General features: G+C 42.9%; 1 protein-coding gene and 1 long non-coding RNA gene across 10 annotated transcripts in view; one reads left to right on the plus strand and one right to left on the minus strand.

Annotated features, from left to right (window-relative positions):
- EPHA5 (EPH receptor A5) overlaps window positions 1-16,575 on the plus strand; it is a 248,584-nt gene extending 232,009 nt beyond the window's left edge. For 7 of the 9 annotated variants that reach the window (XM_083709143.1, XM_083709144.1, XM_083709148.1 and 4 more), the window contains 2 exons: window positions 814-969; window positions 15,052-16,575. In XM_083709143.1, coding sequence (XP_083565269.1) covers window positions 814-969; window positions 15,052-15,157 — 262 coding nt within the window. In that variant the 3' untranslated portion in view covers window positions 15,158-16,575. Of the gene's footprint in view, window positions 1-813; window positions 970-7,647; window positions 9,081-15,051 lie in introns of those variants that run through there. The other 2 variants (XM_083709145.1, XM_083709146.1) reach the window with 1 other exon arrangement.
- LOC310830342 overlaps window positions 1-19,343 on the minus strand; it is an 84,728-nt gene that overhangs the window by 25,448 nt on the left and 39,937 nt on the right. The gene's annotated exons all lie outside the window — the stretch shown is intronic.

The following is a 19,343-nucleotide window of genomic DNA, read 5'->3' on the forward strand; positions in this document are numbered from 1 at the left end:
TCTGTTGTGATCCCTAATTGGATTGGACTACTTGAGGAGGGATGAAACGGAGGAGAAGCATCAACAAGGGGGAATAAGGGGCTACAAACAAAAGCAAAGAACAGGGCTGGCCCAGCTATGAGGTAGCTGCTTCAGACAGCAGAATTCAAGGGGTGCCCCCGAGAAATGAGGGGAAGTGGCGGCAGCAGCTTCCGGGTTCAGGCAAGGTCTTGGAAAACTCTGCAAAGTCTCATGAGAGCCCCTCAAAATCTTGCCAGACCCTGGAAGATGCAGTCTCAGAACCCTGGTAAATGAGGCTTCTGAAGGGGATGGGAGTCCATGGAACATCTTCCCATAAACAGGACATACTGCCATTGGCAAAGAACCAATAAAAAGGGTATTAAGAGTTGTGGAGGTGGGGTGTGGGGAGTTTCAGCCTCCTGAAACCACTACTTCCAAGCTGAAAAGTGAACCTGCAGAATATTTGGGTAAATTGTGAACCTTACAGTGGAATGCTCTTCTGACGTTAACATGTGGAAAAGCTGGGTCATACTTTCTTATTGTAGTGGTACCTCCGGTTGCGGACGGGATCCATTCCAGAGCTCTGGTCAGATCCCAAGGTTTCCGCAACCAGAGGGACCACTTCTGTGGCAAAACTTCCCAAAATACTTCCGGGTTTGCCGCATTTGCATCCTGAAGGATACGCAACCAGAGGTACCACTGTAATTGTTGCTGTTAACTCCATGCAAAACAATACCGGAAGCGTAACACCCAAATGAGTTTTTTGGGGGTTTTTTAGGTTTGTCTTAATCTGTATCTTGGTTTCTTTTTTAGAGTTTCAAATTTATTAGGTGAACACAGCCCGCTGGGAAATGGTGTCTACAGATCTGTAGGGGAATGGCTGGAAGCCATCAAAATGGGACGGTATACAGAGATTTTCATGGAAAATGGATACAGTTCAATGGACGCTGTGGCTCAGGTGACCTTGGAGTGAGTAGATTTCCTGATCCTTTTCATTGAAATAAGGGAGAAACCTGTTGGTTTGAAGCCAGTTAGAGAGTAAAGATAGAAAGTGAAGACTGGAAGCATTTAAGGGTTTTTCTTTGTTTTTCTTTTAACACCCATCCGATTCCAAGGAAGTTTCTGCATTCATATCCTATATAAATGATAACAGACCAATGAGATAGCTGGCCTTATGGTTACCGTCAGCTGTTGGCAAAGCAGCTCTAATAAAGTAGCACATGAGTTTGGACGTAGCAACAGCATCCCAATTTTGGCACATGGCTTGGCTTGTTTCTCATGTGACAAAGGCACTCTTGCCGAGTGCGCCGCAGTTAACGAAACTATGGGAGTTTTGAAGACCGTAATCTTCTCTGCAAGCCAGGAAGTCTTGATTCCACAAACACCTTTGAATACCTGTGGGTGCAATGGCGGGAGGGGGAGGGAATCCACCCCCAATGTAATCTGGCCCAGAGCCACAGCTTCTTGTGGTGATGGAAACCATTCCAGAGCAGATTCAGAGCTCCTTTCTTTCTGAGAAGTTCTCCTGCAGTCCAAAAATATAGGGATGCCTCCATTTCAAGGGAGGAAAGATGTTCTTAGTATCCTTGGAGATCTTGGCACATGCAAGCCTTTGGGGAAGTGAGAGGAGGAGAACTTCTTTTAATTCTTCCCCACGAAAGCAGAGAAGTGACGCCTTTAGGAGATGTTCCTGCAGAGAATGAATACCATTAGAGGAAAGCAGAAAGCAAAAGAACATACCATGCCTGTATCTGAGACTGTCAGATGCTGGAGAGTCTAGCACAGCCAGGGGATTTACGGGAGATGTCAGGTCCACCTCTGAGATGCAAGCGGAAAGTGTTAAGGAGTGCACCAGCAGAGATGTAATCCCACGAGTGATTTTCAAAACTTGTTTTTAAACCACCCTTACCTACATCTCAAGAGTCTGAAATGCATGGGGAGCATACCTTATTGATCTGCTTTTTAGGAAAAAATAATAAATTGATTTTCCCCTCTCTGTGGCCTGAGGAAATTTTCCAAACTCATCCCTTTCATACAGTTTCTCCAGGCTCCATATTTTTCAGAAAATCCTTAAAAATTTCACCAATTTGGGGTTTACTTTTTAAAAATGTTAATGTTGCACAATACCCCTCTTTTTAAAAAATAATAATTAAAAAATCCACTCTCCTTAAAGCAAAAACAATCCCTGCTAGTAGATACCCATGATAGTCTTAGATACAGACAGAGGTGTGAATTATTTTTCAGATTGCCTTCCACCAGAACACTTCCCCACAGTAACAGAGGGAAGGTTAAAGTACAAAGACCACCTTCCTTCCTTCCTTCCTTCCTTGCTTGCTTCCTTCCTTCCTATCAGATAGGGAGTCTATCACAGTTCCCTGGCTGTGCTTAAACACTTCAGTTTCCTTGCATCTGTATCAGATGGGGGAAGGTGGGGGGTGACTGTAGAGAGAAATATGGAAGCCATCTGAGATTCAAGGATCCACTCCGGCAGAATGAATCAATTCCTCTCTCCAGCAGAGCTCACAAGACTCTGATTCTCAATGATTGGGATGGTTTTCTGTTCACAACTAATGAGTAGATGCCAATATTGGCCAGGTTTGCACATCATACTAAGCCAAACCATGGTATAACATAAACATGTGAGTGCACAAGCTTCAGGAGAGGACAGTCCTCCCAGTTGTTTTGCTGCATCAGACTAGACTTGGCCTGGCTTGGCATGTCATCCAAGCCTTGCCTGCTGGTTTAATTTTATTTAAATTAACCACAAGCTGTAACTCAGGTTTGTCCTATGGTTTAGGGCTCATGGTTTGTCCAGGAGAGCTAAGCCAAGAGCCTGGGTTTAGTTCACACACCAGGCTAACCTTTGATTTAGCTCAGCATAGTAGCGAAATAACCAGACAAGATCAAAGTGGATACAATCTCTTCTTCAGGAACCCTTGTGTTTTGGCTAAGCCATTTTTTAAGCTTAGTGTGACATGTGAACCATACAATTGCTTAACAGACGTTGGGGCCTGACTTCGCTATTTTGAATTGTGACAAAATGCAAAGGGGCCTTGACTGAACATTAGACACGGACACTTAAAGTTGTGTATGAAAGTGGATTTATTTTGCTCAGTATTTCTGTTTCTCAATTACATTCAATTTACCGGGAACTCTCAGATCCTCCTTAGGCCGCAGTTCCAATGGCCCGCATGATCAGCTCTCATATCATATGGCATGGCTGGGAATTTATGGTTGATTTCCAATTCCTGTGACAGAAATTCAAGAAAGAAAGAAAAGTTTAGATCTCCCTTCTGTAGTTTGACCTTAAAGGGTTAAAGGAAAAATGCAAACGATGTTGTGTGTTCTAAATTCTTACATCATACTTGTTCATTTGGAGTAACCTGATACTGTCTCTTTTGTGTCATGGGTGGATGGCTCCACGCAAGTATTTGGAAAATCTCTGCCATTCGGAGCAGGCAATTTGTAATTTGGGTCAGGTGTGTGCTGTATTTATGAATGTACTACTTTGCTCGGTTGGATCTAATCCTATGGAATATCAAGCACTTTTAAATGGTCTAGCAAATGCTTTTTGCATTTCTCTTAAATAACATGTACATGTAATTGTGCTTGTATTTGACTTTAGCGTTTATTACAGTTCTGACACTTTGATGCTATGTTTCACCTCGGGTGACACAGAAGTGACACAAGATACCGAAATCCTGAAATGCAGCCTATAGAATCATAAGCCACCTCCCAGAGGTGCTTTCAAAATCTTAATTTTTCATTGTGTGCAAACAAACACAAAACACAATGTTATCAGCTACAGCCCATTCATATCTATCAAGAGCTATTTTTAAAAAGTCAATCTACATTTGCCAAAGCTTAATTCATCTTGGAATGTGTCTGTTTCAAGAATGAAGCAGGATTCTCTGTGTTTTCAGGGAGGTTTAACCCTCACCAACCCAGATCTTAAGTCCCTAACTCAGAATGTAATCCAACTGGTTTCAGAATCTGTAACAATAATTATGCTGCAGTTTATTCTCTAGAATAAGGACTGCATGATCTAAACTGTCAGTTACTAAAGGTTCATTTACACCAGGGGCACAGGGTGGAATCCAAGGCAAGTGAGTTGAACAGTGCTGCCTTAGACAAGTTAGTCATGACATTAGTTAGCTCCCATTGATTTGAAGGTGAACTTACTGAGACTAGCTTAGTCTGGATTCAACCGATAAACAAGTTTTATAGTCATCCTCTCTCCCTAGGGAACTGAAGTTCTCTTTAAGGGACATGGGATCTTTGGCAGGGTGTTTTTTTTTTAAAAAAAAAACAAGAACAAAAAACTACAATTCCTTTGAGAAGAAACACCAAAGTGATGTTTATAGTATAGATAGGCCCTAAGGGGAGAATTATATTGTTATTGAGGTTCACCTTTAATCAACTGGCCTGATTAAAACTGGCCGAAAGACCTCATGGAAGTGGCTAAACACACCAGTGTACAGCTAATTCCTATAATTCCTAGCAGCAACCATGCTGCCAACGATACCATCTGAACTAGATCTAAATAGTTGCAGGATGAAGATGCCAGTATTCCTCCCCTCTTCATTACACTTGTGCCACCAGCATTTGTGGTGGATTTATTATGAGTTCTCAACCTCAGGTACTCTAGTACCACACCAGTTTTTCCCTCATCCTCTCTCTCCCTCAACAAGCCCCCTCCGCTTTTCTACCTTCTTCTTGTCTACTCAGCCCATAATAATAATAAATAATAATAAAATTTTATTTATATCCCACCCTCCCTAGCTGAAGCTGGGCTCAGAGCGGCTAACAACAGTAAAAATAACACAGTTTACATAAAATCATAATCATTTAATTGAAATACCGTATTTTTCGCCCCATAGGGCACACCGGCCCATAGGGCGCACCTAGTTTTTGGGGGGGGAATAAAGAAAAAAAAATTATTCCCCCCCCCCAGGGAAATGTCCCCAGCTCCCAGAACATGCTGCTCTCCGCAAGCCTTGGGAGCCCTCCAACGGCTTGCGGAGATCTACCCGAAGCCCTGGGCTTCGGGGATAGAGGCAGCTCTCTGCAAGCCGTGGGAGCCCGGCGGGAACTCTGGCAGGCTCCCAAGGCTTGTGGATAGCTTCCTGAAGCCTGGAGAGCGAGAGGGGTCAGTGCGCACCGACTCCTCATGCTCTCCAGGCTTCAGCGAAACTCTGCATTCGCCCCATAGGATGCACACACATTTTCCCTTCATTTTTGGAGGGGAAAAAGTGCATCCTATAGGGCGAAAAATACGGTACATTCTAAAAGTCAATTAATTCTAAAATCAATTCAGAGTCAAATTAATGGGAACCATTGGGCTAGAGTTCTGTGAGGATCGCCAAAGGAGGGGGTCAGACTGTGCCTCAGCCAAAGGTCTGGTGGAACAGCTCTGTCTTGCAGGCCCTGCGGAAAGATGAAAGATATCAAGTTCAGCAGGGCCCTAGTCTCTTGTGACAGAGCGTTCCACCGGATTGGGGCCACGGCCTAAAAAAGCCCTGGCTCTGGTTGAGGCCAGCCTAACCTTCCTGTGGCCCAGGACCTCCAAGATGTTTTTATTTGAAGACCGTAAGGTCCTCCGTGGGATATACCAGGAGAGGCGGTCCTGTAGGTACGAGGGTCCTAGGCCATATAGGGCTTTAAAGGTTAAAACCAGCACCTTAAACCTGATCCTGCACTCCACCAGGAGCCAGTGCAGCTGGTATAGCACCGGGTGAAATAATGTAAACACTGTTCATGGACTATAAGGAATCCAAATTTTGCTTTTCCATCTGAAACAAGGGGCTTTAGACAGCAGCCTGCCTATTAAGCTGTAAGAACCGAGGTCATGGAACCAGGCTAAATTCCTTGAAAGTTCTGGTTCTCACATGGGCGGCAGAAGGAGGTAGAAACCACCCACATTGTGGTAGAAAGCTTTCCCAACCACCTTCGTACCAGTCTAGTTCTGTACTTGTAAGAAGTTCATGAAAGTCACACACACACACATTCCTGCAGCCTAAACTGGTACCGTACTCTGCCATCACATTCTCCTCCATGTTTAAACCAGGCTTCAGCCAGTGTCAGACATAGCCTTTCTCTCAGAAGATGAAGAGAGTGTAATTGTACTCTTGTCCCAGCTGGACTTGTCCAACAGAACTTCCTGGTAGATGTGGCACTGACTTTCTGACAGCTCCTCAACTATCAGCCAAGTTCCTATACTGAACTGGGCCATGTTCATTTCAGGGGAAATTTTGAACTAGGCAAATTTAGCTGCTTCTCTGGCATTTTTTTTTTTTTTGTCAGCATGAGGAAATCCAGAGAACCTTGAGAGCCAAACCACACATGTATGGAGATAAAAAGATGTGTGGCTCTTAGTTCTCCTTCTGACACATTTGTTGCCTTCAATATATGATGCGGGACTCAGTCTTGGTCTGATCTATTTACCTTAGATGACCTCTGGAGTACAGGATCTTAGAACCAGTTTACATTATACATTTTTGTACTCAGGAATTAATAGCCTTTGGATTTAAATGGTAAGATTCACACATGACAACATTCATAAATGGTGAATGTGTTTCATGTGCATTAGTCTCACAGGCAACTTTAGGTAAAGTTTCATTTTTATCACAGGGAAGCCCAGCTATTTAAATGCACAGTTCACGTGTTGGAATATTTATTTCACCATTTGAGCCCAATTCTTTTGAGAGTTGTTTGTACATCTTGCCATTGATGTGCTTCTGTTCTTTTTCCTTAACGCTGACTGATTTTGTCCAGCTCGTCGTTTAATTTTGGTACTTTTATCCGTACAAAATAATTAATCCTGTTATATTAATAATTATTTTACATATATAAAAACACCAAAATTAAACTACAGCCTCCACAAAATCAGTCAACATATTTATTTACCTAAAAAAAGAAAAGAATAGAAGCACATCACTACCAAAACACATGAACATAAAAGCCTAAATTTATACTTCCTTGACTTCAGTTAGCTATTCCAATTTGTCTATTTAACTTAAGGCAACCATGTCTACACCAATACTTTCCCATTTGGCTCACTCAGTTCCTGGGGGAACACCCAACTATAAATTTTGCACCTGAGTTTTAAAAGCACCATTTGGGTTTTATTATTGGCAAGATCCGCAAGGCCCAATTCAAACATAAAAGCAAGAGCCACAGATCACTCATGCATCTTTATTTGTCCCAGTTTGTATATAATTTATAAACTGGGTCTGAGTGCACGCAGTTGTAGATCTTTTCATGTGAAAGGTAGAATTGCTAGACAGTGTGTATGTGTTTTTCTATTACTGCATTTGACCAGATGATCTGCTTTTGACAAAAATTGCAGGTGGCTGAGAAATGAAATCCCTGGACAGTATGTGACTTTTAGGGCATGCCTATAATGCCCTAAAGCACATATTTTCACACCTGGGGGGGATCAAAGTAAATTAGCTATTGCTTCATTTGACATAGCTGACCTATGCCAGAAGAAGTTGCAATTTCAAAGTGGAAAGAGTGGGGTTGTGGGGTACCACATGAAAAGGATCACCACTTTATTGAAACCCTTAGCCTCCCTCAGAATTCCTCAGATTCTTCATATACTGAGAAAGCCCTCCCAAATTCACTTTGAATTTTGTTTGATGGCAGCTCTAGGAAAAAGGCCACACAGTTAAGAACACTGGGCCAGAAACTCCACTGGTATAAATCACCTTCATTTCTTTGAAGCCCTCACAATTCATATCACTTGGCCTGAGAACACAGTTGTTGGGAAAAGGAGAGCCCCCTCATCTGTTCATATGCCTCTAAAACCATGAAGGACCTTCAGAATTTTCCGGAAAACCACAGACTATGGTTAACAGCTTGTTTGGAAGAGGAAAAACAAAACTATGGAAAACATGTTGGGTTTGAATGTGTTGTTCGGTGGGGACAACTGTTTGTTCTGTTCCAGAGCTGGGACTTGGGGGGATCAAGATGAGAACCAGAATTGAACTGAATTTTCAAACTCCCCTGTTAAACCCTTGTTTAAAATTAATGTGCCAGTACTCCTGATTCCCTAATCTCATATCATGACATTTCAGCCTGCTTAAGAAACAGGTTGGAAAAGAACCTAGAAGAGGAGGCTGGTCCTACAAATAACGAAATCAGTCTCTGCGAAAGGCAAATCTATGCGTCTTTCATGCGCTAGAAAAGTGAGTGAGCCAGTATAATATTATGTCATCCACACCAAGATTTTGAAGTGTCTGGTGGTTTGGGGTGCCTCTCAGGGTGAGTGTCCAACTTAAGACGCCTTCAGGGGGCCTTGGTTTGTGCCATTAAGGAAACTGAGCCTTTTGGAGATGTCTTAGCTGTCAGCTCAAAACCTGAGTCACCTGAAACAATTTGAAAATCTTGGTAGATTCCTTGCAGTAGTCCAGTCAGAATCCCACCTGCCAGCAAGGCCCTGTCAAATGCATGCTCTCAATAAATACTGCCTTTCAAACAGTAGCAAATTGAAATAATCACAGTTATAATGGGCTCCTGTGGCTATTGCCCCAAGTCCTGTGCTCTGTTCAGGCCTCATCCGCAAAGGCCTGATCTTCAATATGTTCCAGCATTTTGCTATGTAGTTCTAATCCTAGCGGAGGAGATGGATATGTCCTGTTTTCCACCTGGATTACCAGACTGTTACCACAGCAGAGAGAACAACTGCTTTCTAAACATGTGGACAATCTCTGGTGGCTTTGAGTATCTTTGGAAATCTTCCCTTACTCAGCAAGGATAACTTGGCCTGAACAACCCTCAAGAATAGCTAGATCATGAGACTGGCCACTTTTAGTCGTATACCTGACTGGACTTAAATGGCTAACAACAAAAAGGTGGACTTCTTCACATCTCCCTTTTGAAAGATAACGTACTCACTGAATCTCAGGACACCTTGTTGCTTGTCATCCGGTGGACAGCTCTGAATATCTGTAACAATATGTGTGTCTGTTGTGTTACATTGTAATTGTTTTTCTTTCTTTTAAAATAAATGTTTATTTATAAAATAAAATAAAATCCCTCACTCAATGGGGAAAAAAAAGAGAGATCTACGTCAAGAATTCACCGACTCTTGCTTTTTATTCCTCACTCTTCATTCTGTAACATGGTAATTATTATCAAGAATTATGATGCCATGCTGCTGCCCGGAAGGGGATAAATAACAAGAGCGGATGAAAACATTATGCAAAGAATTCTTAAGGATGGGTGAGCCTCAAAACTATTCCTCACTCTGTGGTCAACCTTGGTGATTTGAGGGAGTTGCCCTTCCGGGGTTAGGGCTCACCATATTCCATTTTTCTAACTTGCGCATCATGTCAATTGCTAGTTATGGAAACCACATTCCCAAACCCTTTGTCACGTAAATACAAAACTGATAACAACACAAACAACGTAACAGGCTGTATGTAACTATATAAATTCTTTTTAAATGTGATTCAACATATCATATCAAAATATATGGTTCTATAAACCAACTTATCATATAAACAAAACATGTACGTCCAGCAGATAGATGAGGAAATACAATCTATTCAGTTCTTATATTGGTAGTATCCATGGTGTGGAATTCTTATATCAATCTTGTAGTGTTCCACGTGAAGACGTTTTAAAGAATTCTAGAGTTCCTTGTATGCAGGTATCAGACGAAAAACTTGGAAGAATGGCACATACAGAAAATATGACAAGGATTCCAGGATAATTCCTTGCTTCGCCCAGCCGGGCTTCGTCAGCCGTGCATACGCTGGATTATATAAACGAACATAATATGATGTAATTTTATACAAAACCAAGTACAGTGGTACCTCAGGTTAAGTACTTAATTCATTCTGGAGGTCCGTTCTTAACTTGAAACTGTTCTTAACCTGAAGCACCACTTTAGCTAATGGGGCCTCCTGCTGCTACTGCGCCGCCAGAGCACGATTTCTGTTCTCATCCTGAAGCAAAGCTCTTAACCTGAAGTACTATTTCTGGGTTAGCGGAGTCTGTAACCTGAAGCATCTGTAACCTGAAGAGTATGTAACCCGAGGTACCACTGTAACGTAACACACATACTAAACAATAAATTTACATACCATATTCTTGTATATCAGAGACATGGAACATGAAATCCTTGTCTTATTTTCTGCATGTGCCATTCTTCCAAGTTTTTCGTCTGATACCTGCATATGAGGAATGCTAGAATTCTTAAAAGCGTCTTCATGTGGAACACTACAAGATTGATATAAGAATTCCATACCGTGGATACTGCCAGTATAACAACTGAATAGATTGTTTTTCCTGATCTATCTGCAGGACTTATATGTTTCGTTTATATGATAAATTGGTCTATAGAACCATATATTTAATCACATTTAAAAGGAATTTATATAGTTACATACAGCCTGTTACGTTGTTTTACCATTATCAGTTATGGAAACCAGACAAGTTGAATTGCTGGGGAAACAGCCAGCGAAACATGGCTCCATAGCTGCTAAATGCACGTACAGCTAGCCCTTTCCTGGGGGTGGAAGGCTGCTCCTCTCAGGTCTTGAAACCAGTAGCTTGCCTTAGCTTGTAAAGTTTAGCCTTGATGAAGGGTGAGTGGGAAAGACATACTTCAAAATCAGCTGAGGTACGATGTTGGTGCTTTTCTATGCACACCTGAAAGTACATCCCATGGATTTCTATGGAATTGTGTTGGTTTCCTTGAGAGTGATAGGTTCAAATTTTATTTCTGCTATGTCTTAAGCAAGCTACTCGACCACCACTTACCCCCACACCTACAATATGATAAGGATCATTGAGATAACTTACGAGTTCTGTTTTCTACTTCAAATTGTTCCTCCCCAATGCTGCTTTAAAGCAAGAACACAGGGTTTTATTTCTCTCCTCTTTTGCATGCAACCTTTAATGGCTAAATAAATAAGGCCTAGCTGTTTATATTACAATAAATGCTTGAGTCTGGTCCAGTCTAGTGGCAGGATACTTTAACATTCCTTTTATCCAAGAAGGCAGCAGAAAGTACACTAGCTCCTACTTTTTCTAATTCAAGTCTTTGGATTATTTTGTTATACTTTGTTTTGTTTTGTTTTAGTTCTTAAAGACACATGGGTGGATCACTGCTTGCTCACTTTGTACCACACAGTGGGGTGGAACATAACACAAGGCAGAGGGGTAGGTCTGATGTTGTCCTGGAATATTCTGCTGCCTTCCTTTCCCCTCATCTTATTATGGGACTTCTTCAGCACATTGGACCCCATGTTGCATGACCATGTTTTATCCAACCCATTGTGCCACTAGAGCAAACACAGAAACTTAATATGTGAAATAGCAAACCGGTCTTGGTAATATATTTTTTAATCAGCTCTAAAGAAATTGGACAATTGGACAATATCTTCTTCCTCTCTTGCACCCAAATACAGAAATATACATATTCCAGTGTATATCTTCTCTAAACATGTTGTGGGTATTGTTTGAAACCTCAAAGCAATAAATGCTTTCATCATTGCACCAACAGATAATTAAAAAGAAGAAGACTTGAAGACAATAATCTGTTCTAACAGAGTAGTAATATGGTGAGAATTGCATAGTTTGAAGGTAACATTTAATTAACAAGAAGCCCCTCTATTTTTAAGCTGTAGGAGTAATAACTTTAAGAACATGAGGAAACAATTCATACTTAGGAGAGCTTCATGTTTCTTAGCCCAATTTTATACAGATCCATTAGAAATTTGCTAAAAAAAAAAAAAAAGAGGGAGGAGGAAACACATTTTTGGGCAACGTTGTTATCTGGTATATGATGATGTAACTTTGTACTTGAAGCAAGAAAATATGAAACTGGGGCAATATTGAAGAAACCCCAGGCTCCAATCTCATCATAGCAACAGGAGTGCCACGAGGTAGGTTTTTAATGCAACCTAAAAATTACAAAATTTTGGTACCGTAGTTTCCAGTTTAGCATTTGCCTACTTCCACCCTTCTGTACCATATAGCACTTGTGGGATGACTCCCCCCAAAGAAGTCCTTAAGAGCAGATGGTTCTAAATTACCTTCTGTTGAGAGGGCAAAGTTTAATGTGGCCGTAGTCACTTGCCCAGCCCATGTACAGTTATCATTTTCTAAGAATTTGGGCACTGGGGAATCCAGTCTGGTGCGGAGTTGCCAAAACAATCGCCCAATTTTCAGCTGTAACACACCCAGCTTCGCTAAAGTATTATTGGCTGAGCCATTTTCAGAACTCAGTAGAAACCGAAATGAGAATGATCATAGTCATAAAAAGTTAGTAGTTAATGTTACTATAAAACCCCAGCATTCACAGGCTGGTGTTATTTCCTGATGCTTCACAGCACCTTCTTGTATAGAACTCTCTGTACCCGAGGCTTGTGCAAAACCAGAAACTCTACGAAATCCAAACAAAGTGCTTTCCCCAAGCAGACATGTTCTTAGAAGTCAGACAATGAGATTTTGATAGGAGTATTTTGCCTGAGATAAGATTCCTTGTAAGAGTGTTAAAAGTATTCAGCACATCGTATGCTTATAATGCAAACAAAGTTCAGAAGCAGCCTGATTATATTACAATTTTATCTATTATTTAACTTTCTGGCATTTCAAAGGATGCACGAGTCTTCTTGGAAGACCTGAAATAGTCCTCCTGGTGTAGTTTTGTGTCACTGATTCAGTTACACATTTGCATCCTTGAAGGCTCTTGGGATAGCCTGACCACGGAAAACGTGAAGCCAGTTTTTCAGGAACCTGAGGCTGTGGAAAGTCACAGCCAATCCTTGTGAGATAGATAAGCTGTCTGACCTGAACTGTGGTAGTTTCCTATGTTCAGGCTCCGAAAAGCAAAATAATGAAGTGGCTGGGAAAAGCGAATTGATCTTTGAGGGAAAGTGTGTGTTTCCAAAAACGAAAAAGAAAAAAAGAGGACACTTTAAAATGCCATATGGTGGAATGCACTTCCAGAAATACTCCCCAAAAGCTAACAAAAGTGGCATGTTCCATCAGATGCTGCAACCCCATTCACAAGTCTTTAAGATTAGCTAGGAATGGTGCCTGGGTACATTATCACCCTCCTTCTGACACAGAAGCATAGGTGTGTGGCCGTCTTCCTGCAGCAGTTGACCTGGGATGGAGCAGACAGAGACCACCCACTGAATTCAGTGCTCCAGTCCTTGCCTTTCACAACAACAGGAAAAGGTGAACAGGGTAACCCCCCCTGTGTACATTGCTCCTCTTACTTGCGTGGCGAGTTCCCGCCTCCCACCAGTAGAAATAAAGACACAAGACACCATTATTTAGGTTAATGGGCTAAAATTGGCCACAACTATATTGGTTGCAGGTGATGAGCAGTATTGGCTTAGGCATTGGTCCTAATCGACTATCCGGCTTCAGTCTGTCTGCCTGAAGGCCGAGAAGGGTTAACCACCAGTAAAGGGGGGGGGGGTCCTGCTGATGCACATCAACTAGGAACTCCCCCAGGGTCTCCGCTCGGGGGCGTGCCTTGGGCCCTGGCCTCCATAGACTTCGGACGGGGCCATGCCCCCCCCCCCCAAATCCTTTACTGGACTACCCTTCACTAACCAGGGGAGGTGATGGCGCTCCTCCCCCCATTCTTCTACATAACAATACCCCTACCAATGCTTAACCGCCAAACCAAGGAAGTTGTGACGATTTGCTACGAGGTAGGCGAAAAAACCAAATGGCTGGTACCAATTTGCCAAGTGGAAAAATTCCTACCAGGCCTCTTAATGGCGACCAATCAAAGTCCATAGCAAGGTCAAAGGAGAAACCTTGAAGGGTGGGTGGGTGGGTGGGTGAGAAATTCCCTAAGCTGAGCAGCGGCCAAAGAGGACGCTCCTCTGCGCGCTTGCCTTAAATGTGGCAAGCCACACCCCCTGAGCCAGCCGATTGGCTGGCCAGGGGGATGACGTGGCAGAGGATTCCCCTGAGTCCTGCAGCACCACCTCCTCCTGAGGTCGGAAGTGGCTTTGTGCCATAGTTTCATACACAACTCAGTCACTCTGTTCCCCGTTCATGAGGGGAGCAGGCTGAGAAAGCCATGCTCAAAAAGCTTCCTACCGCCTGAAAGAAACAAACAAGCCTAGTTTATACAATTAGCAGAATCGAGTGGCAAAGCTTTCCCTGGACTGTGCCATTGTGCTTGAATATATACCCACAAAAACTCTACCTAGCAGGGGACAGAGGATAGTCCGTAAAGGAGGCATTTCAGAACAGATCTTCTCCAACATGATAAATGGAGAAAGCTTGTTCCTTTTATCCCCGGGCACCATCACCCAATGGGCTATATGAAAACTTTGCCATTTGATCCTATTAATGGTGTAATCTAGCCTATAATAAGAGCAGGAAGCCTTGTCCTCAGCTACGCTGGACTTTTCTGTTGCAAGGGAAGAGGAGGATTTTCACTCCAAATAATCCTTGGATTTAATGTGAAACATTTTAAATGGTATGGCTTAAAAACAAGTGGATGTAGACAATGAAGATATATATCTATATACACATGGGTAATTCTCAAGAGCGGGACACGGGTGGCTCTGTGGGTTAAACCACAGAGCCTAGGACTTGCCGATCAGAAGGTCGGTGGTTCGAATCCCCGCGACGGGGTGAGCTCCCGTTGCTCGGTCCCAGCTCCTGCCAACCTAGCAGTTCAAAAGCATGTCAAAGTGCAAGTAGATAAATAGGCACCGCTCCAGTGGGAAGGTAAATGGCATTTCCATGCACTGCTCTGGTTCGCCAGAAGCGGCTTAGTCATGCTGGCCACATGACCCGGAAGCTGTACGCCGGCTCCCTTGGCCAATAAAATGAGATGAGCTCCGCAACCCAAGTTGGTCACGACTGGACCTAATGGCCAGGGGTCCCTTTGTTGTTGTTGTTTAGTCGTTTAGTCGTGTCCGACTCTTCGTGACCCCATGGACCAGAGCACGCCAGGCACTTCTGTCTTCAGGGGTCCCTTTACCCTTCACTAATTGTCAAGAGCAGTCACCTTCCTGCTGAATCTACCCTTTGGAATCAATGTCTGCTTTCTTCATGCAGGGATTTGAGGAGTCTTGGAGTCACACTTGCTGGGCACCAGAAGAAGATATTGAACAGCCTTCAAGAAATGAAGGTCCAGCTGGTAAATGGGATGGTGCCATTGTAACTTTCTAAAATTATTATTTTTTAGTATGACACTTCTTCAAGTGATCGACCTTGCACTTTGTAAACATAGACCTGCCATTATTTTGACAACAACAGCAACAAAATGAAAGCCAGTGCTTCCTTTAATGCAACAGGAAGACACAGGCCTCAACCACATAATTTATAATCAGTGTTAGAACCTAACTTTCTTTACGAAGTTAATACAACGTGCGTAAAAAGTGGAAATGGGTACTGTATATGGCATATACGAAGTTAACCATTTTCTTCTGCTTTGACAACAAAAACCTTCCCAGCACACCTTGTCTGTACATGGGGAATATATCTGAGTACGTATACATTGCACCTTTAAAAAACTGCAAAAGGCAGCCCATGTTAATACTTCCAAGGACTTACTTGAATCGAAACATTTTACAGCCATTTGCGGGCTCCTGAAAGCTGCAGTTCACCGAAGTTTGCTTCAAGTCTTAAGCATCGGCGGAAGAATATTGAAGAGCAATATTAGACTATTTCTTGGCAGAGATTTCTGGTTTTGTACATTTTAAAGGATGATACTCTTGCACAGCAATGAAGCCGTAAAATCATTGTACAAACATTTTCAATGTTCAATGCAATACAGGGTGTGTTTTTCTTCCTCATTTTCTTAACGGATTTCCTTTTCGTAGCTGGGAATTTGACCCACAATCACTACGATGTATATAGGTAATATTGTCCAGTTTGCTGCACACCCCAGATATGGGACTTCATCTTTTTCATGCTATCTATTTGCTTTTGTTTTTACTGCTGTTTGGTTATGATGCAGGTAAGATTTCACCATAGCACAGAAATTGGAATTGGGTCGAGCTTTCGGCTTCCTGAAGAATCTGCTTGCATTTGCTGTGTTGGTGGAGCAGGTTTCTGGCACTTCTGCTGTAGATATATCCTTGGAAGCATGTAGACAATTCATTGCGAAATCTCAGAAGCTGGGAGGTGTAGCTACACACAATTTCAGGAAGGGAGGTGGAGTTCAGGTCTCTACCTAGCTTCTTGCGGCTTCCTGAATCAGAATCCACTGTGCGCATTCTGCACAGCATTTATAGAGGCTGCTGAATTATAATTACTGGGCACAGAATATTTTAAGCACAGGGCACATACAGCTCCAGTAATACCGGAAAAATTCTGTCCACTGTGGTAGGGAGTATTTAAATGATTATATTGTTGTTATATTGCTTTTTTTTTAATTGAATTTAAGTGAATACAGGTCAGGCCAAGACCCTTTCCTCCAGTAGTACAATCTGGAAAAATTGCTTTGCCTAGATCTGGGAATTCACTCTGTCTCATGTAGCTCTGGAAAATGTAATGACTTCGTAATGGCCATAATGAGCTGCCAAGAATTGGCCGGTCTTCCTTCTGGATTCCTTGTTGCCTCTTGCAACTAACTGTTACCACGGCGGTGAAAAAAAAAAAAGTATTATTGTTGGTAAAGGTCAGCAAACTGCTTCCAGAGTAAATAATACAAATTGGGTGTATTTCACCTCCCCAGACTTAAATCTAGTATATCTTCTAATCTGCTGCTGATTATTTAGGATAAGGAAAATAGTTTTGTTTTTCTCCTGCGAGCTAAGGCAACTGATTCAGCAACATACAAAAATGGGGTTGTACATGGAAGAATTCTTTGCACCTTTGGGAATATATATTCTGCCAAAAAGCCAGCCCTGTTTTAGGATACAAAAGGCTGAGAGGGAGAAGCTGTCATGAAGATTGTCTTATCCAGGCCCTTTTCCTACCACAATCTCCTCTGCAATGAAACTGGAGAAGGGATTTGGCTGGCCTTTGTTCTTTAATGTCTTTGCCTGTATTCCAAAATGGTTGTGGCAAACCCCAGGCTGGCAATAGTAGCAATATCAGTGCCGCCATTTGTATTTATTGATTTGCTTGTTTATTTATTAAGCTTGGGTCCCCTCTGGCTCAAGAAAAGCACTCGGGGAAGCTTGCATGAAATCATAAAATGCAATCAAATGGCCTTTCATACAGTGGAAATGGCATTCGCCAACCTGTTGCCCCCTGTTGGTTTTGGACTGTGCTAGCTGCAAGTTGGTGAATGCTGGACTGAAAATCTTTTTTTCTTTTTTAAGGCACAAAGAAAGAGAGAGGTGGTCTCCCAAGTAGCATTATGAAATGGCAACAGTGACTGCACAAGTTCTGCCTGCAGTTGGGGGGTTGCCATTACTGAGTGCTCCGCTAAATGATTAAAAACAATAAAAATAAGTAAACAACCTGCAAGTTAAAAGAGGGAGGTGGAGGAAGGTACAGAGACCACAGGAGTAGCTTGTCCATCTTCTTGTGCAGCAGGAAAGTACATTCTAAGTGGCATCATCCACACTACATTTTTAAAGCACTATCACACCACTTTAAACAGTCATGGCTCCCCCCAGAGATTCCTGGGAACTGTAGTTCGTTAAAGTTGCTAAGAGTTGGTAGGAGAGCACCTATTCCCCTCAGAAAGCTACAATTCCGAGTGTTATACCACTCTGGAAATTGCATCTCTGCCAGGGGAATACAGTATACTGTATTTTTCACCCCATAGGACGCACCGGCCCATAGGACGCACCAAGATTTTTTGGGGGGAAATAAAGAAAAAAAATATATTTCCCCCCCCCCAGGCGCTTGTGGGGCCGGCAGCGGGGAGAAGCACTCTTCACCCCGCCGCCTGCCTGCAGACCAGGTCCGGGGACAGCGGGAAGACGCGCTGCGCCTCCCCGCTGTCCCCGGAGCTTGCGGGGCTAGCGGCGGGGAGAAGCACGCGTCTCCCTGCCGTCAGCCTCCAAACCACATCGGGAGACAGCGGGATGGTGGCGTTCCGCCTCCCCGCTGTCCCCCGACCTTGTGGGGCTGGCGCTGCGGCTCTCCTGAAGCCTGGAGAGCGAGAGGGGAAAAAGTGTGTCCTATAGGGCAAATAATACGGTACATATTTATGAGACCAGTGCACTTGTGAGCAAAACTGACACCAAAAACTGTGTGCATTCGACATGGAGTAGAGAGGTTTAAATAAAACCAGAAATATCATGAGGTAGAAATTGTCTTGCCTAGAACAGGCCCTGAAAAACTCAGCAACTTCAAAGTGGCTGTCATGTCTTGAAAACAGGAGCGTTCTCTCTAGCTTTGATTTTGCCTCCTGAAACACATTCTTATCCACCCTGAGAACTTGGGGTTGGTTGGATTATAACTGAATAAATAAAACCATAAAGAATGCATTACAAAATCCAAAGGAGAGGCCTTCCATTTTGTATGTTTGGGATAGGCTCTGGTGGAGAAAGTTCTGTGATTCCTAAAGTCCTCAAGTCACATTCGTGGCAGGCTAGGCATTCAGACAAATTGTGCATGACTTACTGGCACTCTGTTTATTGCTATAAGCCAATGCCATTAGCTGTAGGAACAGGCAGGCTTTGTAGTATTGTGATGTAGTATTGTGATCATCTGGAGCAATCATGTGTCATGGTCTCCTTCCATGGATATTCCACTCACAGGAATTGCTCCAAGACTCATCCAATGGCCAAACGTGGTAATGCAGAAAGGAGGTTCCCAGCGGAATACTCTCATGGGGAAAAACCATGCTTAGAGTCACAGATTTGCAGAGTTGGAAGGGACCATGAGGGTCATTTAGTCCAACCCCCTGCAATGCGGGAATCTTTTGCCCAATGTGAGTCTCGAACTCACGGCTCTGAGATTAAGAGTCTCATGCTCAGTTCTTCCTTTTTGAACTCTTACTTTGACAGAGAGTAATAGGATGGAACTATAGGGGTCAGCAAACTTTTTCAGCAAGGGTCCCTCAGACCTTGTGGGGGGGGGGCTAGACTACATTTGGGGGGGGGATGAACGAATTCCTATGTCCCACAAATAACCCAGAGATGGATTTTAAATAAAAGGACACATTCTACTCATGTAAAAACACACTGATTCCCGGACCATCCACAGGCTGGATTTAGAAGGTGATTGGGCTGGATCTGGCCCCCAGGCCTTAGTTTGCCAACCCAAGATATAACAAATCTCACATCACTTCAATAACACCCTTAATTCCCCCATTTTTATGCAATCCTAATCAATATAACTGGGAGTCTCACAGAAATCAGTGTGGCTAGCCTCAAAGTATGATCCAGATGTGTGTAACTCAGATGTTAATTTTTAAAAAAGAATTGACAGGTCCTCTCAAA

This window comes from Podarcis gaigeae, assembly GCF_964106915.1.
Source record: "Podarcis gaigeae genome assembly, chromosome: 13".
In the NCBI taxonomy this organism is placed as follows: domain Eukaryota; kingdom Metazoa; phylum Chordata; class Lepidosauria; order Squamata; family Lacertidae; genus Podarcis; species Podarcis gaigeae.